The sequence below is a fragment of the Pithys albifrons genome, chromosome 2, assembly GCF_047495875.1.
Source record: "Pithys albifrons albifrons isolate INPA30051 chromosome 2, PitAlb_v1, whole genome shotgun sequence".
NCBI lineage: Eukaryota > Metazoa > Chordata > Aves > Passeriformes > Thamnophilidae > Pithys > Pithys albifrons.
In genome coordinates this window covers 80,034,912-80,057,056 of record NC_092459.1, presented here as the reverse complement: position 1 = coordinate 80,057,056, position 22,145 = coordinate 80,034,912, and the positions used below count along the sequence as shown (strand labels likewise).

The window sequence follows — 22,145 nt, the reverse complement described above, 5'->3', positions numbered from 1 at the left end:
GAAATTAATGGAGAAGAAGTGTCTGGGTAAGAAGCTCTTCAGAATAAAGTCTGGTAGGTACCTTGGATAACAAACTAGTTATTAATTATATCTTTCTGTTGTGAAGAAGGCAAAGACATGAGGCAATGCATAAGTGGTGATAAAACCTGTAAGATGCATCTTCCTGCTCCATTGAGTATTTAAGGTCTTAGCTGGACATTTTTGTGTGCTGCTGTTCAAGATCATAAAAGACTATTAAACAGAGATTAGCAATGAGAGATCAATGATTTAGGCACCCGTGAGTATAGGTTGAATGAATTGCTCTTACTGAGGCTAAATAAGAAAAGAGAAGTGATAATATGATGTGTTCTTCATATGCAAAGCAGAAAGGAGAATAAATTATGATTTTAAATTGTTGCAATGCGGTTTGACTTATAAATGAGGAAATCTTTTTTTTAAGTAAGCATAACATAAGAAATAGCCTTCTGAGACATACCAATAGCCCATTTAGCTGAGTATTCTGCCTGTAGCAGTGGCAGAAGAGATGGTCTTTAGGGAGAGCTTGCAAGTTTGGCCCTTTTCTTGCCTTGCATTCCCCTTGCACTTTCTCAATGTCCAGAACTGTTGCATGAATGATGTTAGGTGGTATATTTATGAATGTGTTTCACCAAGGATCCCAAATATTGTATTGTGGTATTTGGTGAGCAGCAGTTCTGCACTTACCTGTTGCCTTCATTATTTTGTGACCTCAACCTTCTCCTGTCCAAACTAAAAAGCTCCTGTCTTTTCATTCTGTCTTAGAAAAGGTGACTGCTCTGTTCCCTGAATCATTTTGGTTTCCTTTCCCTGTGTTTTCTCATAACTCAGCTACATTCTTCCTGAGCCTTGGAGACAAGACTGTACAGGGTAATGAAGATGTGGGCACAGCAGTGTTTTCTGCATCAGCAAAATGACATTCTTTCTCTTGTTCTCAGTATCCTTTCTGACATGCCCAACATTTTGTCAGGTTTTTTGGCTGTTACTGTACATGAACTTTGTTTCATAGAGCTGTCAATGATGAATCCATGGCTCAACTAAAGTATAATTTATGAGTTTAAAGTAAACATTGTGAGACATAGTCTGTATTATTTTTTCTAGATGCATTACCTCACATGTATGTACCCAATGTTCATTTGTCATCTTTGCTCAGTTTTGTGAGTTCAGAGCCTTCTGTTCTTCTGTGCCATAGATGTGGCATTTGACTATCCACTACAGTGTAATATCATCTGTAAGTTGTATGATGTCAAGGATCACACCACTGTCCAGGTCACTGAGGAAGATGTAATAGAAAACTGATGCCAGCATGCATCACTGAGGGACCTCCCGACTCTCGCTTTCTTATGCTGACATATTTTATCATCTTCCATTTTCCTTCTTATTTAGGCAAACCTTTCGTGCTTAATACTGGTGTTTTGCCTATAATCACCATTTAACTTTTCCGTTAAGACATCCAAATAGATTTTTGCAGATGTGGAGGAGGAAGGAGACAAGGGAGGACTACTTTATTTTCTTAATTATGGCAGCCATTTTTTTCCTGGCCTCATAGTATTTTCACTAGTCTTCTGCATGCTTGTAAAGTCCTTTAAGCTAGTCCTTGGCCATATTTTAAAACTATTTTTCTTATTTTTACCTGTATTTTTCTATTAATGATGAATATTTGCATGTCAGATTTAATTGGGCAGCTTTCTTCCACTCCAGTGCTAAACCTACTTATGAAGCTGGGAGAAGGATAAATCTTCCACTAGAGAAATAATATTATTTAAATACAATTTAATAGTAGCTAAAAGCAATAAAAAAATCATTTTCATCCTGTTTGCAGATTCTGAGGGATCTGTGAACTGCTTTGGAAGAATCTGCAAAAAGTTACTGAGAAAAAAGCAGCTGTCATGTGCAGGGTATGATAGTTCTCCTGATATTTAGGACTCTGTTTGTGTTGGAAAATACAGAGTTCCATGAACTGAAAAAATTGAGCCTCATAGAGTTAATTAAAATGATTTGATTCTTAAATGCCTGTAGTTCTTGAGAGTTCCTTGTCAAGTTATGCAGAAAATGGTTTCCTTGCAACCTCTCAAGATTCAAAGTAAGAATACAGAGAAGTAAATTAGGATAGGGTGATAGGAATCATGAGTTCCATTCCAGTTTCTCATTTAATATTTAATATTTAAATGAATATTTACATCTCTGAGAGAAGAAAATAGAGAAGAAAAATGATAATGTTTTCAGCAGTGGAGGGAATGCCTTTAGAACATGAGATTCTGAGAGCCCATGTGGTTATTGAGGAGTATGGGATTACCTTGCCATGGGAAGGAACCTTAATGGGGAACATGAGAGTTCTTTAATGTAACAGTGTAAAGAGTAATGGAGCTCCACGACTGAAGGTTGACTTCAGATGTATTTAGAACCAAGATGAGGATGACTAAGAGAAAGATTGAAAAATACTAAGAAGAGCATTTTGATACCCTCAAAACAATAGAAATTTGGTGAGAATTTGTCCAAGACTTGCTCATAGTGTTATTGAAATGAAACAGAAAATCCAGTTGCTCTTTGCTGAGGTCCCCTCTGACATGCTGTTTGAGAAACACTGCATCAATATTAAAATATAAAATCACTGTAATTATTGGTGTGTTTCATAGTCTTAGCTGGTTGTGCTGTTGCCACCAGTTTGGCACTTTCCTGCTCAGTAATATGGAAGGGTAAAGCTCTCTTATGAATGTGGAGTGTCAGCATACTTCCTTTGCTGTGTGTTTTTGTTTTCTTATTGTATTAATTTAAACCCATTAGGCCTTTACATTTTTCTGAGGGAAGGTACTCATGATAATTAAGTATTTTCTTAATATTTCTTTGACATGTTCAGTAAATGAAGTTGTTTAAAGTCACTGTAAAGGCACTTTCTCTCGTGTGTTTGCTGTTGCTGGGTTAAGAATACAAATGTGGTCTTTGTGGTGGCACGATTACAGATATAGGGATCTAAAGGTATTATGTAAGTCACTGTTAATTTTTTCCTTAAATGAGGGCAGGAGCATTATTACTTTTGCACTTTCACTGAAGGGGGAGAATTGTGTGAAAAAATTAAACCGGGCAGCAGCAGGACCACCTCTATACAAACAGAGGGGCAAGAAGAAGCTCAATTTTGTTGCTTGGGTGTTTGTACCATCAATAATAGATACACATATAGCCCTCCCACTTGCTACTTGCCTAACCAGGTCCTTTAGACAGATGTCCACTGTGTGATGGAGAGAGGAAGGTTTTGAAAACAGTATCCAGAGAGTGCTTTCATTTTTATACCTAATCAAATCTAATGGTATGCTGCTAATGAAGGAGAAGGTTCAGACAGAACCTTCCTTGACACCTTGTGATGAATTTAGCAAGAATGTGACTTGCCAGCTGATGGGGTCAGTTGTTTGATCTTGCAGGAAACTGTCCTATTCTTTCTTTGCTTCACCCCCTCTTTTTTTACCTCTTGGGCTTGTGAGTGACATAAGTGGCAGATCAGACAAGGGAGACCTGGGCAGCAGGGCTGGAACAAGGAGGAAAAGGAAGAGTTTCTCCTCAGCTGGATTAGCTGAGGTATAGTGAAAAATTGCACCTAGGATTCACTGAGGAGTTTTGTTGGAACTAAAGGAGTCTGAAAACAGACCTATTTCAGGACAGTAAGAATCTTGTGGAGGACTAGAGGTGTTCTATGACTTACTGATCACTGATCCCTTGATGTCACCTTTTTCTGCCCCATACAGAATGGTAAGTACACTAGAGAATAGCCAGATCTCTGGGAAATGTTCCTGCCCTGTATCATGGATTATCTGAAGAGAAGTTGCTGTCTGTAAACCAATAATCTTATCACTAACTTCCAGTCAGTCTCTATCAAAATGTTATCTGTTGTTACAAGAGCCAAGCTGTCATTGAAAACTCAGTAGTCTAAAAATAGTAAGATTAAATTTACCTAATATACCTTAACTAAATAGTCTATGTATAAAAATTAACTGAATTGAACTGTAGACATCCAGAAGAAAAGCTTTCGTTAAAACTGTTTAAACTGTACTGCTGATGCTTAATATTCTTGTGTGCACTCTTGGTAAACAAAAATATGGAAGACTCTTAGAGGAGATAAAAAATTTTTGTCACTTCTCCCTGATGGGGATCTCATAATTCCTGGGGGAATGTCAGCATGGAAAAATGCATCAGCATTGTAACGGGCACTCATATGCAGCACGACCTCCAGAAGACAAAGCAGCATTTTACCTCACGGGATTAACAAACATGTGGCAGCTTTAGTACTGCTGTTTGGTAGTCAGGTGATAGACTGGCCATATGTCCTCAAACCTCATTCTGGCGTGAGATTTTTTTTCCCCCTCTTTGGAATTTGAAATAAAAGCATAGCTTTATTCTGTTGTCATTCCTTCCAGTTCTTGTGTCACAGGCATGAAATTTTAGAAGATATTTTAAGAAATTCTATACCTGAGTTTTTCTCACTGTAAGTCTTTGTCGGAAAGATGTCTTTATTGGAAAGACTTCTTTGTTTGGTTTTCTTCACTGGGGACATACAAGAAATGGTTATAGAATATAGATGACTTCCATCACAAGAAGCTTAAGTATATAGTTAGGCTCTAAATGGGAAGATGAACATTTGAAAGTTCTTGGGGCATCTGCACAGCTCAAATCCTTTCCCACAGTAGAGCTTGGTCTTTTCTCAGTGCCATGTTGCCAAGCCAAATTGCACAGGGAAAAAAAGAGAGAAGGGAGAGAGGTTTTTTTTTCAGGTAACTAAAATTTGCATCCAAGTGATCAAAAGTCCTCATCGCTGTTTGGGGCTTGGATGAGTGATGTGAGGATTTCTTGACATTAAAAAAAAATTGTTTAATAATTAGTGTTTTGCAGTGGAGAGAAGCGGAAGGTATTACTGGTTTTGAAGAATCACGAAGTTAAAAGATTTAATTTAAAAGTAACTGCAAGCTTGGAGAAATGGTGTTTTCTGTCTTTTAGTACTTTATTACTGGCATTTTAGTACTCTGAGGAGATCATTTGTAGTTCATTTTAAGCAAATTAGAAACTGTGAGTGTTGCATCAATGTTATGAAAACATTAACATTAAAAGCTGAAGGAAGCAAGCAGTATGGATGACCACTCACTCTTACATGGGTTTCTGTATCCATTACAGATCAGATCCTTAATAACTCTTCAGACTTTACCTAATTCTCTAATTCTTTAAATTAGAAACAAAACGCACAACTACCTCTAGTCTAATAAATGTTTTGATTAAAATGGACATTTCTGAACCTTCTACAGACAATACCCGCTCAGATGTGACAGCATTTGTGACATCACCAGTACAGACTTTCACAAGGATTTTGAAGTCAGTGTTGTAAGTCAGTTTCCATTTTGTTTTTATTAATTAGAGAATTGTGCTGTTTACTTTCTCAAGGAAAAAAATGTTCACTCAAAGCATATATAAATTGTTTACCTAATTCAATAGAAATGCAAATACATTTTTTGAAAATTACAGTTTTTTATTCATCCTTATTATTTTGGTGTCACAAATGTTAAATATTTGGTGCCAGTTAATTATTGTAGGTATATTCAGAATTTCAGAAAGGCCAGATGTAGGAGGAGATTATCATGTTTTCTCTTGTATGAAATTTGACTTCTGTATCAAATAAACTAATTGTGGTGTTTGCTGAGTTCTATTTAAGGTCGTCCTCCAAGTTGTTAGACTATTTTGGAGGCTCAGTCATTAAACACTTTTCAGTACTTTGGATTAGATAAAAACGGTATGGTTAATAGCAGAGAAATGACAACGTGTGTGTTTATAAGTGGAAAACTAGTAACAAACTTCATCCTGGGCTTGGTTAGATAAATTTATGTGTGTTATCCAGGTTAGTCATCTTTCAGTTCCATCCTGTGGCTGGAATCTGGGGGGGGGGGGGGGGGGGGGCTGGTGTTGTCTTATTTTGTAGCTGTGTTTTAAAGGCTTCTAAAGTGACTGAAAATAGTGCAAAAATTTTGCGCTAATAAAATTACAGTGTTGAGAATTTAGCATTTTTGCTTATCAGTCAAGCTTTCTTTTAATTAAGAGGACTGGAAAAACCTGAAGCAAAAGACTTTTTAACTTCTCCTTTCCCTGAATATTTATTACAATTGTAATATAATAAAATAATGCAAGATACAATACTGTAATATATATTAAAATTGAACTGTGTTATGGTTTTTATCTGCATTACGAGCTGTTTTATTTATTTTAAGGCAGTGAAACTTTTAGAAATATATAGAATTCTGAGGTTCAAAATGAGTGGGTTGTGGGTTTATGTTGTTTTGATTTTTCTTTTTTTTTTTTACTTCTATTACTTTTATTGTAGTCTGCAAATTGTATGAAAATGCTGACCAAATTGTTCTTACCTTCTTGTCACTGTTTTTGGCATGGGACATATTGCATGGCTAACTCAAAGTATAAATTTATATTGGGATCTCTAAGTTTGTAAAATTTTGTAATATTACTAAATAGTAATAACTATTTCAAAAACAAATGTAAAAGTATGTGTTTTTAGCTTTTCAAATTGTGAATTTTTAAGTGATTTTTCATTTTTTTGCCAAAGTACAGAGATTTGTACACGTTCCTTATAGTACACATATTTTTTTACCTATAATTTCTGTGTACTTATGTAAATGACAGAATACATGCTGACACACATATGAGGATTTATTTTGGTTGTATAGAATATGAAATTGTATTAGGGAAATTCTTGGTTTAATATTTTGTCAGAACTATTGTGGCATCATCGCTCAGAGATGCAGTTGATTGTAGAAAATTGAATCACTTGAACCTGATTTTCTAGCTTGACCGGAAAACAATAATTGCACTCACAAGGCAGAGCCCGAGTCTGATTAAACAGTAGTTAATCTTGCCTAAGTTCATGCTGCTGCCTTTTCTCCTTTGCATCTTTCTTGCCCCCAGTCAGTTACTCCCTGTCTTTGCTTTGTGCTGATATGAGCTGTACAGTGACCTGAAATTGTTTTGATCTGGTCCAAACCTCTTTTCTTGGGGTGTGCTTTTTGTAGCCCTGTCTCAGCTGTGGGGGTGCCTCTGCTGATGCAGTGCAGTAGGATGTGGGATACACTGCAATGCTTCCTTCACAAGGGAGCATTCCCAACTGGACTGCACCGATAGTGGGTGGTATTTAAGGAGAAGCAAAGTGGCCAAGGACTGGGACTTCCATTCACCATCGATACTTCCTGGCTAGTGCCAGATTTGTGCTAGGACAAAAAAAGTATAGCTGTTAAAGGAAGAAAATGCCTGTGCTGTTTGTTCAATCCAGTTTCCAGAATGTGATGTTTGCATTTTTTAAGTGAAAGTGCTCGCACAAGTTTGGAGATGTCTCACAGCGTTCAAGAAGAGGCTGACTTTTTCTAAAGGTGCTAGGAGGGTCGGGGGCTGAAATGATGGAAGAGTAGCTGGCATTGCCATGGTGCAAACCACTAGTTACGTGGTGATGTTACAGAATTCAGCTAGAGCTGTGGATGCAGAATGTTTGAAAACCCTTCCCTGAACTCTCCTGGAAGTGTGTTCCTGTGAAATGACTGATACGCTGCTATTGGCTATCTGTATTGTGAAACCCTTTTGTGGTAGTCCTTCCTTTGAAAGTGAAGCCTAATCCAATCTTTCTCTCCTAACTCTGCTTCTCTTTAACTCTGGTTATTACTGTGTGGATTGTATGTTTTGTTTCTGAAGCTCTTCTGTTCTTTTGTAATTTTTTAAAAATATAATTATCAAAACTGTAATTTGTTTGCTTGTCTTTGAATAATAATATTTATAGTGTTCCTAGAATTCTGCAACTTAATAAATGAGAATATTTTTCGTTCTTCGTAGTACTGCATACTTTAACAAGGCTTATGTTCATTGTTTTTAGTGGTTAATTTAAAACTAAACAGTGTATGAGCATTTCAGGTTATTCTTGTAACTGTTTATTAATTCAAGTAATTCTTCATTGTATTTCATCTGGTGTTTCTCAGCTCACTGGCATAGCTTTGCCCCTCTGAAATTCTTCACATTCTTAATGAACTTGAATAGTTTTACTGTCTTGCAGTATATGCAGTGGTGAGCCTAGATCATTGTTGTATATATTAATTAAAAGTGTTTCTAACACAGGACTGTGGAGCATCATGGGCTGAAATTTGAAAATTTGACTGTAATTCTGTGTTGATCTCCTTTTACCCAGTTTCCTTTCTCTGTTCTGTTCCACCACATGGCTTTTTTCACTCACACAATGAGTTTCTTTAAACTTATTAAAAGCTTTTAAAAAAGATTAAATAAATTGTGTCAGTCTCTGTTTTATTTTCTTGACATTCTTGAAGATAGTCCATATGATGGGCATGATTTTTCTACTTTGAAGCAGTGCTGCCTTGTTTATCTTGTCTCAGTTTGTGTTATTTAAGTGTGTGGTTAAAAGCAGAATTATAAACAGTTTTCTTCAATTGCTATCCAGCCAACTAACTTGAAATTTTCAAATTCTTTTTAACTCCCTTTTATTTTTATTTATTTTTTTTTTTTAAATCTTGAGGGTTTTGGGTATAATTTTCCATTTAGAATCTTCCAGGTGAACTGTCATCAGTGAAGGATAGCTGTTTTTTGCCAGTAGTTTTTACCTCATTATCAGTTTCTTAGTAGCTATGGACGTATTCTGCCTCCATTTGGGACTCTAGTACTTCTGCTCCAATACCTTCTTTTTGATCTAGAGTAAGTGAAAATATTTATCTCTTACCTGAACCAGATTCTGCTATTGTCTTCTGAGGTAAAAACCAATAGAAAGAAACTGTTCTGGTTCTTTGCAAGTATGTTATGCTCCGCTGCAGACTTGATTTTGTGTCTGGTTAATTTTTCACCAAATTTTCATCCTTTATTCTGTTTGAGTTTTATATTTCCCCTGATTGGAAGTTTCCTATATCTTATTTTCTGAAAGCAGTACTTTAAGATTTATTAAATTTTCCATTTAACTGCAGTGTCTCTTTTATGTAAGGAAACCTAAGTTTCCCCAGCTCCACTCAACTGGTTCCTTATCTTCCTTGATGATTTGATTGTATGAACAGGGTGAAAAGCTGGGAGTATGTGGTAAAGAGCAAGCAGATCCTGAGGGCTGGGTGGTGTGTTTTCCAAATTTTGCAGGTTCCTGTGAACAAAGCTCTGGTTTGTTAACAAAAACATTGCAAAATACAATCCAGGAAGAAAATGGGGGTGTAGGTGGGGGAGTGGATTTGAAGTCTTTGTCTCCTGTGCCCGATGATGAAGTTCAGTTTCACCTTTAATTTATGCAGTAGTTTCTTTCCCAAGTATGGTGGAACTGAAATATTTTGTGGTTACTCTTAAATGGTTCTTGATTTAATTCCTCTATACTGCATGGATGGAAAGAAAAATACTTCTACTCATACATTTTAGAGCCAGCAGTATCAAGGAGCCTTAGTGTTAATAAATTATTTCTCTGAACTTCATTATGTGTGATATTTAGCCAGTTTGAGAGAAATTAAAAAATCTTGAAGTGGACACTATTTAAATTTGGGGGCATGGGATTTTCTGCAATTAACTGGATTGCTATGTTAGGCCAATATATTAGCTCAGGCAGTTTTGCTGCTAATTACACACAACTTCTCTGGAGTATCGGATATTCAGATCCATTTTATGAATATGGTAGGGAGAATAACAACTGTAAAACAAAGCACTGTGCATGTAAGTGACTGTTAGCGTGTATTTCAGAAGGGATAAATGCTCACCATATGGTACAATTACTGTGTCCAAGTTTTCAAATTAGCTTCTCTCATCCTCCTTATTACTGTCTTTAAAAAGAGAGGAAAAAAACCCAACATGATTTATCTACTCTGCAGCAGAACTCTTGACGCAAAACAGCAGCCCAGTTCTGTCCAGTTTTTTTTTCGTAGCATAATAGAGGCTGTCGGACTTTTTTATACTAATTACTGTGTGAGCCTCAGATGAACCCCCTTCAATTCACAGGGCTTTGTTAAGGGAGGAGCTGTCAATGTGTCTGCCCGTTTGCAGCTGTGCTGTGGCTTTAGCTTGCTTAACATTATGCTGCTTTTTAGACTTGACAGAAGGGATTTTTTTTTTTATTAAGGCAAAGCAGCCTTGTAGCGAAATGGTTTAAGCAGCTGCATTGTGGGGAAGCACAAAGAAGTTATTATTGTGTCTGTTTAGGGGGGTCGGATGGAGGGGGGAGATATTCGGCTGCTGTTGATGCCGATTGTTGACTTGCCATCTGCCAGATAGGGAGAAGAAAAAAATGACAGCTCCAGCAGGGTGTTCAAGAGGTTGTTTGGAGAGACGCATAAACATGTGCAGATGTCGAACTGAATAATGGCAAGAACTTGAGACGGTTTATGATGCTGCTGTTGTGTGTGCATATACAGAATGAATGTATGTGGAGATTTGGTTAGAAGGAGGGTACATATTAATTATCATTGTCCCCCACCGCCTCCTTTACTTCTGTTAATTAGTTCAGGAGTTCAGTATCTTCCCTCCCTCCGTTGTTTATTCCTAAAAAGAGCCTTTTCTTGCAGGGAAGAAAACTTTTGATTTCTCCATGTGGTTGGTTTAGAAAAACAAAACAACAACTTAACAAATTTGGTACTTGTGGAAGTAGAAAGAGTAATGCAGTTATTTCAGTCTCAGACGTTTGGGGGACAGGTGCTTTACAAGTTCTTACATAGCTTTGTCTGTGTGTCTCAAGACTAGTATGTTGCATACCCCTGCTTCTGCATCCTGAGCTTTTCTTATGCAGAAAGTGCCAATTGGTGATTGTCTAGGATTATGGAGTAGGCAAGTAAATGCTAGGGGTTAGAATGAGATTAGCAACTAATTTTCTCTTTTGCTTGATCTTATTTTAAGTTCTTTCTCCGAAGGCAAGGAGCTGGTCAGGCATAACTTATGTTTTCCTGTTTGACAGTTGAACATAAAGTAAATTTAGATCACTCTATGGGAATACAGTTTTCTTTCTTCCACTAAAATCCTTTCTCATTTCTTGTTCAGTGATTTCTGATTATGATGAGCTTCCAGGATAATATGAAAGAAATGTGAGAAAGGATACAAGCATGGGGGAACATTAAGTTAGCCCAGAAAGGGCTCAATTAAAGCATTGTTATCCAGATGATCTCTTACTTAATAAATAAAAATGCGAACTTTTAAAATAATGAAATTTCTTCTCTAATACTACATGACAGTCAACATTCAGATATCTGTGTTGAAATGAAAGATGGAAAATGAAATAGTGGTTGAGGCTGCTGTGGATTGCAGACATGTCTTGGCAGTTATCAGTATGTTTTAGGGTTTTTGGTCAGTCATCGCATGACATAAATATTATCAGAATGAACTGAAACCTCTGCCTCCTCCCAAGCCCTCACCAAAAGTGAAGGAGCCCCTTTTCATTATGTCTTCCATCCTAGGTCTAATAAGCACCTGTAGGTCATAGATAACAATAGCTACTGATGGGAGCATTTGGTGTGCCCTTCTGTCATCACTGTGGCAGAGTGGAAGATGCCAGTTTTGGATTATGTCAGATTTAACTGAAAATTCAGGTGTGGCTGCCTCCTGCCCAAGTACTGATTTCTGCATCTGTGTCTAGACAGAGGTGACCAGCATTGCAAACAGAGATTTGCTTTTTGCCTATTAGTTGTGTTGGTCCTTCTTCTCAGAATTGCGGTATTGTACATGTTCCACCATGGCTGGTGTGAAGCTCCGTTGCTCTGGGTGGTGCTGCATTGCTGCAGCACTTTGTGAAGCATTTCATGCCACCAAAAAGATCTCCTGGTGTGTACAGCAGTAATGGGGTTGTTTCAGCTCCAGCACTTTGAGGAATGCTTCTGTGTATCTTGGACTGATTCTTTGCAAATAATGCAGCCTAAGGGGCAAAGCAAAAAGGTTGACTTCAGTTATGTGCTTGAGGAAGAGACGAATGTGACTGTTGTTTGTGCTGCTTTTTGGCACCTGGAAGGCTTGAGGCTGGGAGCACACCTAGTGACAAGGAGAAAGTTCAGAGGAGCTATTTTAAAATTATTGCAATGTGCCAGTTTTAAAAGTGGGACAGTTTGCTTTGTGAAAACATGCTAGCAAGAATACCATTTTAACGGGGGGGAAATCACATAATTTTTGACAACACAATAATCTGTTAAAGAAACTCAGCTGAAAGATAATGCTATTGTAAAACTTACCATACTCTTTTGCTAACAGTGGAAAGTTTGAGATTTCTAGTGTTAACTAGTGTTAGCTGTTTTACAAAATTTTCTAAGTAGGTAATACTAAAATGTTTAATTCAAGTTGGCTACATGTAAAAAGCATTTATATTTTAATAATCTGATTTAATATATTTGAACCAAGTACATGAATTTAAATTGTTGCTGCTGTAGCTGGCTGTAGTTTATAGATTATTATTTGTATACTTGTCCTACTCTTAAAATATTTTTAAAATATGACAAAGATCCATTGGTCTACTAGCACTTGATAAAAACAGAGGAAAGGAAAGTAATATTTTTCCTGTTATCCAAAGTACTTGATACTGATAGGGCTATCTAAAAAAAACTATAAATATTTGAAAGTACTGAAAACAGTAAGGCTTTAGCTATAAAAAATTTTGTGAGACAATATTTAAAATGTTTTTTTGCATTTACTACTATTAAAAAATAAAAAGCTGCTCTGGGAAGCAGCTGAATAGTGTAGCATTTTTGTGCTTTTATCCTATAAATCCATGTGCAAGAGAGAAATTTAGAAAATGTGAGCAGTGTCCTTAAAAGTTTCCAGAATATAGACCTTGGTTTTCTGTTCCTGAATAGCAGGCATATTTAGAAAATATTGATCTCCTTTGTTGCTCAGGGATGCTGATTCAATACGGGACTTTGTTATTCCAGACAGCATGTGCTAATATCAACTGCTATTTAATTTATTTATTGTTCTAATTCTTATCCTTGAAGAATGAAGGGGAAGTGAGAGTGCTGTTGAAACTGGCAAGTTTTTCTTCCTGTTGGCTTAAAATGGGCATGGTAAAGGTCAGTTCTCAATTTGTCAGGATGTCAGCTATCTCAGTATTTCTGGTGTGATTTTTTTAAAAGGACAAAATTTTGTGCATATGAAAATGAACATTTGTTTTCCATGAGATGCCAAAACACATCAGTAATTTTGAATGGATATTGTAGATGCCCAGTTTGAAAACTGCATTTACGTTTGAATAGTGGTATGTCTGTTATTGAATATTTTTCTCTAGTTTTTTTGCATATTTTAGGCAAAAATAATTAATGCAACAGGAAGGGGTTGAATAAACAGCAGGAGCTGAAGTACTGCTGCATTTATACAAGATACATCAGTGACTCACTCCAGTAGTCAAAATGAAAAAGCCATGGTGGCTGGTGATTTGAACCCGAGAATCCTGGAATGCATTTGTAGGTTGCATTGACAGCCTTGGGGGGAAGGAAACCTCCTGGCAGAGCAGAGAAAATCTCCTCAATGAGATTGGTCCTCCCCATCACTTCAGCTGCAGTGGTGCACCTGAAACTATGAAGAGCTGCACCGTATCTTCACCTGCTTGGAAGGAATCTGCTTTACTTGTAGGGAGCCCATTTCTTTGGTCACTACTCAGTACTTTCTCAGGAACAAAGAATGTACCATTTGCCAGATCTTCAGTGCATCTTGTCTGGCAGAGGACAGAGGGTTGGCCCTGGTTTCCTCCCGCCTTGCTCAGCTGAGCCACTTCTAGAGCTTATATCGAGGCTGCTCGCTGCCTTTGCAGAATATTAACATCTGTGTGGTATTCCCTGGTTTCTGCCCACGTACCTGTAAACAGCTGAACATAAATCGACCAGTCTTACTTATATCTGCACTGGCTCACTGCGATTTTATGGACAGAGAAAGGCACTTGGACTTTCTCACCTAAAGTTTCCAATTTGCAAGAAACTTAGTGGAAATGTAGCTGTGGTGTAAGCCAATGCCCACACATAGAATGAAATGTTTCCTATTTCTCAGTTGGGACTGGAAAAATTCATTTGACTAATGTAAGTGCAGATGTGCTCAAAATGTCATTCAGCATTACTGGGAACTGTGGGAAAACAGTTAGTATAAATAAATAATCACTGTCTCGCAGTGTAAGAGAGAAGTAGAAAGTGTTAGTTCCAAATTCTGCTTTTCTTTGAACTACTGGCGAACATGTGGGGAAGTGTATATAATAAAAATACCTTTTAAAACACTAAAGCTCGTTAGAAAAAATCAGTTTCATTAAAGTTTTTGGTCAATAAGGTTTTGTAAAACATTTTGCATAATGTATGATTACACAATTACATTAGATTGAATTTTTTAAACATTTACTTTTTACTGTAGCTTTGAACTGTATTGCAAATTTCTTATAATGAAATTAGAAGTAAGTAAATATTCTAGCAGAAGTGCTTTACGTTTATGTAGTGTCTACTGACTTAATCAAATAGTCTGCTAATGCTTCCAATCGTGTGTTAGGTAACACTGCCCTCAGAGGGCCAAGGTAAGGAAATTCAATCTCAAAACCACTGGTATTACTTCTGATAATTTCGCTTGACCTGACATTAATTACAGTTGCTTCTTTTAAAGAAAAATTGTGTATGGATGTTTTATTTACTCTTAGATAATTTTGATTAATGGTCTTAGATGAATTCAGTCTCGTGTCCCCCCCCATCCTCCCCCCGTTTATTAAATGTTATTGTAGGGAGTTTGATTTAACGAAAAAGTGCCTTAAAAAAAAGGAGAAAGCAATATTTGTGTATTATTTCTTTAGTTCCATTTGAGTAAATTGATGAAACAGACAAGAGGCAGAATTTTGGTGTGTTCTCTTCTTGGAGGTTTTTTTTGTTTTTCTTTCTTTTTTTGTTTTTGTTTTGATTTTGGGTGTTTTTTGTGGTTTTGTTTTTTTTTCCTTAAATCTCACTTATGTCTGTGTGGCAGCTGTGGCTTCTTTTAAGGAAGCAAATTTTTGAACTCAGGTTTCTGTTGCTTGTCGGCACTGTATATTAAAGACATTTCCTTCACACCTCTGAAACCATTTACATATTGAAAAATGTAGATGTTTTGCAAAAGTGATTTTTGAAATACTTTTTACATCATAAGATTAGTTTTAAATTACTGATTAATTTTTCAATAATTGCTGAATTTCCATATGCCTAAGGATTACAAGTGGTGAGGCTAACAATAGCAACTGTTGAATCTGAGGTGAAATACAAGTTTATATAAGTTTATAATCTAAGAAAAGAGAGCTTAAGTTCTGAGGTGAAGTAAAAAAAAATTACAAACTGAGTGGCACGTTTGTCTAACAAGGATTTTTTTGACTACTCCTATGATTTCTTAGAAAGCTCTTCTTTCTAAAGCTCCTCGGCAGTATCAAAACTACCAACATTACATCACTGGAATAAACATAATTTGTGCAATGTCCCGAAGGCAGGATTCTTGTTACTGTCTGCCAAAGGCAGAAAAGAAAAATCATTAATGCTGCAGTACAGAGGTGAATAAAGAGGCGGCCGCGAGGGTCATGTTCTAAACAAACCTTCATTAAGTGTTCTTTGTTAGTGTTGTTAGCCAGTGTATTATTAAATAGAACGTTAATTAAAGAGTCGCATGTTACAAGAGTGCTTTTTGCATGAAGATCGGATTGTATTTTCATGTGCTCCAGGAATATGCTGCCGTCTTCCTTAATTTTTTGGGTGTATTCTCTCGGTAGTTATTCAAAAAACAGACGCCAACAGCATCAAATCGATTCGAAATTTGTGTTTTGTGTCTGTTTCTGTATTTATTGCCTGTATGTATCAGTGAGATACATATTCTAGTGCCACTTTTCTCAAGTAGCTTTAAAAACTTTGCCTAGAATTAAAATTATGTAGGAACTACTTGGCTTTCTTTGCTGCAGGGGTTGCAATTAGAAACCTCTTCTTACTGTCTAATAAACAGATCCTAAAAGAGTGTGTTTTTCAACTTAGAAGGGTGTAAATGTAGGCAAAATAATAATTTACATTAACTCAGCAGGAAGCAGAGTACAAGCCTATTAATTCTCTATGGCAGATCCACTGCTTTTTTAAGCACTGCAGCTCCATTTCATTAAATTGTCAGGACATCTTGTGGTTTGGTTAGCCTGCCTGGACTTCTCCATTCTCATGGAATTTCTTTTCACTTGAATTAATGAATTTCAGATGTCAATTACATCGAATTTGCTTGTGTTGAGGTATTTAATAAACTTACACTTCAAGTATCTTTAAAGTGAATTAATATTGCTCATACTGGAAAATGAACTTCTTTTTTTAATGCAGCTGAGGTAGAAGATGTGGAAGTTTTTTCTTTTCCAATACTCTGCTTTGATTAAGCATTTTTTTAATGGAGGATTTCTTCCAGGGCAATTCAGAAAGCACATGTCTATTAAGAAGTATGGACTAAAATGTTTTTCTGTCTCTAGGCAGATTATGTAGAAGGAATGCTGTTGTAAGAGAGCATCTTGAGAGCCATTAAACCACTTGAGCAGCTAAGTGAACTGTTCACTGATACCACCGTTTACTTTAGTCTTCAAAAGTGTTCACTCATTTTTTAAATTAAATTACAAAATAAATGTGGGGCAGATGATAAATATTCATGTAAAGAGCTTGGAGAGGGATTGGAATAATAGTCATTTCAAGACAAAACTAAGAGTTCTGTGTGCGTGTGTTTGTATAGATGTCATGAAAAAGCATTCTGACCATGATTCATGTTGGGCAACCATTTAGAAGAAACATTTCTCAAAGAGATAGGTCTATTAAAGAAATATACGGATCCTTATGAAGCCATAGGGCTTTACAATTGCTTTTAAATTGCTTTTTCTATGTCTGACTATAGTTTGGAGAAGAAGGACAGAGGTACAGCTATGTTCATGGGTAAACTGGTACGTAACTGTCCTGTGATGAGCTTTTATCCAGAGTTGCTAACTCTGTACAAAGGAGCTTGGAAGTGCTAGTCATGCTCTTCTAATAGCTTTTCTCCAGGCAGCACATCAGCTGCATAACTCAGTACATGATCAAAAATCCATTCGCTTTTCTGATTAAGAGACTGCATTTGGCTGCTACCAGATACTCAGTCTAAAGTGCTGTCCTAAACAGTGAAGAGGGAGTCAGTGATTAGAGAAGTGTGTGCTGAGTCTCTAAGGACACCTGTTAGAATGGTCTACTTTTCTACAGGTTTAGTTCTGGAGTGTGTGTATGTAAGTAAACAGTGACTTCTGAGTGACTAATAAGTGTACTTACCCTATCAGCCCTGATTCTTGGAGCAGAGTCTCCTTATCTCCCTCTCCAGTTTATTCCTTGCAGAAAGGGGGACACTCTTTGCAACCTGAGCCAGTGGATGGCTGACCTGCTTTAGGCGTGTTGATATAGTCTCCATGCTGACCTTGAGTTCATCCATCAGTATGTTTGTGTCTCTGGCTACGTAGAAGTTAACTCACCTTCAAAATAAGACTATCTCAATCAATCGTAAACCCAGATTGTAAAATGCAGAAGATTCTCTTTATCATCTCTTTTACAAAGCAATTAGGATGTTAATATTTTGAAAACTTACATTGGATGATCTGATATGCAAGGTTTTGTTTTGACTTCAGCTTTTGAGTCCTTGCAGATTTCAGCAAATTTGTTGCAGGGCATATTGTAAATATTTTAAAAATATGAGTCATACTTTTACTTAGGCCTATGGTTATTTCATTTTCAAGCATTCAGCAAACTTAATTTAAAAAGGGTCATTATGTTTTCTTGTAATGCTGATACAGTTTTTTGTTGCTGTTGGTGTAAAAGTTAACACATTTGTTTTCCCATACTGCACTTGTGTTTCTTCTTCAGCTTACAAAATATCTCATACCTGTTTGTTTTGGTTTGGTTTTTATTGCATACTTTCATAGCTGGGATTTCCCATTGTGAAGTCAGTTTAGAATGGCAGTGCCGATAGGGGTGTTCACAGCTGAACTAGCACTGGAGGTCTGAGATAAAGCTCTGCATCGATATAAATATAACTAGTGCTGTATCTGCCCTGTGCATTTTGCGGTCAAATAAAGCCACACTGTGTCTTTTTCAATTCTTTCTACTTACATGAAAATGTCTGTATAACAAAATTAAGCAGGTACACTACTACCAGGAAGCAGGACTAAATAGGAAGAGTTTTCCTGTGGTGGGCCAGGTAACATAACCCACCTTGAATAGCCCAGTGTTAATTTTTCTCCTCTTTCTTCTTCTCCTATTCCCTACCCACCTTCTCAGCTTAAATACATGTTGAAAATCAGGAATGTTAGTGTCTGCAGTTAGGTTTTTTTAAACCTTGAGTGTTGTCAAAATCCTTACAAGTTGTGATCAAGCTCATCAAGGCCATACCCACGATTCCCATGTTGAACTTCAGTGACAATTAGTTACTGATTGCTGTGATGGAAAGGTGGAGATGCAATTAATGAATTTTTAGATTACCCTCTAATGAAGTAACTAACCTCCATGTCAGATGGATGTAAACTTCATTCTGGCTTTTGAGCTGCCTAAAAGCTATGTAGCTACAGCTGACAGGGTGCTGGGGTGGTAAATGGCACTAATGGGCTGGGACTTAGCACATGACCAGTGTAGTCTGTGGAATGGTTTGTTTGGAGCATTTTGCAAACGGTGAGAAGTCCTGGGCAAGGCTGGGAATTCTACATTAATACACTTTTGCTTGAAGTATTCCCTTGTGTAATGATGAAACACTGACTTACATGAAGTTTTAGTAAATCCTCATTATTTACTCTGCAGAGTCTATAGAAATCAAAGATGGAGAATGTTGGGCAAATCTAAACTAGTCTGTACTTAACTGATTAATTGCACTTTAAAAATGAAATTGTTGCTGAGATTTTGGTGTGGCATTCTAAATTTTAATACTATTAATGAGACTTTTTTGCCCTTAATAGTAAATAACTAGCATTAATTAAGCTGTTGTGTCTTTGCTGATGTTTTCTGTATGTGTCTGGTCCTAAATACCTCATAGCTTGCAGGATCTTCTGCTCAGCCTGGGGTAGGGGGAAGGTGGAGATTGTAGGTTTATTGGTGAGAATAATCTCTTGGAAGGTAATTGGCTTCTACTTTTTCTTCTTTTATTCCTTTTGCCCTCAGTTATATTTGTTAAGTGTATTTTGTGAATATTCTTCCATTACCTTCAATTTTCTTGTATTTGCTTGGTGTCTGTTTTGAGGAAATTAATGATTTTTTGCTTTGACTCAGCAGGATAAATGTTCTATCTTGTAGTAGTTTAGATTTCACTGGGTTATTAAAAGTCAAGCTGTAGTGCTTGTTTTCTTTTTCCTGAAAATGTTTTGAATTGTTTATAGGTGTAAAAGTGTAGGATTTTTAGAGTCTAGTGTGATAAAATTTAGAATTATGAAGCATTACTACACCATCCATGTAGTTTCTTAGTCCAGAGACATCATTGTACAGTCCAGGCTTACTGTTGAAATTCAGTTTTCTTTCGGAGGGTGTTAAAGTTTTCTCTTTAAGTGGAAAACATCTGAAAAGATTTTGGTATAACTGCTATTAGACACCAATATGGTTTTTAATATTCAAGTTTGTTTTTTTCCTACAGTACTAATGAACTTTTTTTTTTTTTTACTTTAGGAGAATATATAAAAAACTGGCGGCCAAGATATTTCCTGCTAAAGACAGATGGCTCTTTCATAGGCTATAAGGAGAAACCCCAGGATGTGGATCTGCCATATCCACTCAACAACTTTTCAGTGGCAAGTACGTATTTCCAGTATTTATTATTCTCTCAGCATATTGACAGATTCTCTGCCACGTATTGCTTTGTGCGTAGTTCAGAATTTATTGGTAGCACTGCAGGTTTGTTGCCATGTGCCATACTAGTGTATCACTGATCTTACATCCAGCTCTACAAGATATCTTTACAGTAGCATTAAAGATTTTAGCATAGGTTGGTTTTTGAATGTTTTGAAAATTGGAGTCCTCATTTTTGTGGGTGTGTGTCTGAAGTGTGTGTAAAGAACAATGACTTTTGACAAATAATTGTTGTAAGATGAAAATTCCTTGAAAGATTATTGACCTTTTCTCTCTTTTTCATTGGTATCTCTGAATTCACTTATAAACTCAAATTAATTAGAAAATTGTCTTGACTGTCAAATGACACAAAATCATGAAAAGTTTTTTTTTTCTTGGATAGTCAGGTAATCAGCTCTCCAGGCTGGTTAATCAGTAATTTTAAGCAATCAGACAATTTGCATATATTAACAAAGCTACAAAGTGTGTATCTGTTGGATAAAATGAAGATTGCTTGTTTTCCAAGAATGTTTCTAAAAGACAAATCTGTAGTTTTTTTGATCTGTCAGAATGAGATTGGTAGAAGAGTGAACAGAAATGAAAGTATTACAGGAGCAAAATCAAGGGGGCAGAAAAATCTCCCTGAGTATGAGTTGCAGACATCATAGCTACAACCTTTCAGAGGAACACCTGAAAATTTACCCATTTTCTTTCAAAATTGTGTTTGGGTACGGCAATACAATAAGTAACAGTGTTTAGTTTTCTAGAGGAGTCCAGGATACACAAGAATATGTGTATTTAGGGAAAGGGTTCCCTTCATCTGCGTTGCTAAAGACGGAAGAAATGCTACTGAGACTGAATTTTTCTATTTTCTTGGTAAAATTGTTCTTGAAATTGACTCAGCTTTTGTGTGTACAAAGTAATTTGTGTATTTTATTTGGTGACAAAATAATCCCATGCTCTAAGCTCACATCTCGTCTCACAGTCAGAGCAGGAAAACTTTACATTTTCTGATTGTGATGGAATTCTTGCAAATGATACTGAGTGTGCAAGCCTTCCAGTAGTATTAGAGGCTCATTTTGCTTGCTGCTATTCAGCAGGTTATTCATATGTGTAGGAATTGACTAGAACATAGACTGTTATTCCTTAGTTATTGCTCTGCATATTGTAACTTCTTTAGTTTAGTAGTTGTCCAGATACTTTTTCCCCAGTGCACAACTGAAAGACCATTTTTAGAAACACAGTAGGGTTTTTTTTCCTGTTTTACCATGTTCTTCATTGCATATCCTGTCTTCCTGCTACAGTAACTAAAAGGGTGATCCAAATGGAAGTTGTGCTAAGCAAAGAAATGCATAATTAGCAATTAATTCTAGTGTGTTGATACTGTTGTTGGTTAGGCTTTTTTAGGTACCCAGAGGTCATGTTATATAAGTCTAGTATTAGAATGCTCTCCTTGAACTTTGTGTTGCAGTAAATTGAAAGACTTCATATTGTTTTCCAAAATGACACAATCACCACTTCCACTATTTCCTCCCTCACCCCTCCTAAAAAGCACAAACCTTTCTGCAACTGGCAAGTCCCATAGGTCCGACTCTAAGGCAATGTAAGCTAAAGGAACAAGCATGCAATATTAATGGAAAAAAATACAGTTTTGATAAGCAAGATGACTTTTTCTGTTTTCTGGACGGAAAAGGAGTAATTTTATCAGAAATGATTGCTTATCAGTGCAAGATTAGGGAGATACATCACTCATAAAAAGAGTCCCATGAAGTTAAATGAAGTGCCTATGCAGAATTCACAGGATGAAAAGCAGAACAGTAGGGTATTGCACTCCAAATTGCAAGGGACTCTTAAGTTTTTCATCAGCTATTTTATCTGTCTGAAGATGAGATCATCAGTAGGGCAAACAAACAAACAAACTTGTTGTATGAATGAATCACATCTCATGGGAAGTACCTGGTAAATGTCAAGAACTGATCTTGCGGCCTCTGATCCAAAGTTCACGAACTGCTGCAGTAGGTTTGTGGCCACAAGCAGTGCAACATATTTTTCCTGTAATAGTGAAGTACGTTTTTCATAAATTACTAGCCAGGCAGATGGAGTGTGAGATCACTGTTAATACCATCTTGATTAGGTTGGCAGGGACTTAAAGATATGTCTTTACAGTCCTATCTTCATGTAATCTTTGTAGCTATCTGTAAAGTGAGAGAGTGTGGTCTCAGTCTGCTTTTTGCTTTCCAGTTGATAGACGTCTTTGGCTCTTGCTTGCAGCTTGTTATTTAAGCAGAAAAGGCCAAGGCTGTGGTATTATTTTTGTACTACTGTTGGGGTTAAACACTGGAA

The 22,145-nt window shown here is 36.6% G+C and overlaps 1 protein-coding gene across 3 annotated transcripts in view; it reads left to right on the top strand.

The window, feature by feature from the left end:
* The window catches only part of AKT3 (AKT serine/threonine kinase 3), a 151,762-nt gene that overhangs the window by 60,836 nt on the left and 68,781 nt on the right, over positions 1-22,145 (top strand). For all 3 annotated transcript variants that reach the window (XM_071574985.1, XM_071574976.1, XM_071574994.1), the window contains exon 3: positions 19,644-19,769. In XM_071574985.1, coding sequence (XP_071431086.1) covers positions 19,644-19,769 — 126 coding nt within the window. The remainder of the gene's footprint in view (positions 1-19,643; positions 19,770-22,145) is intronic.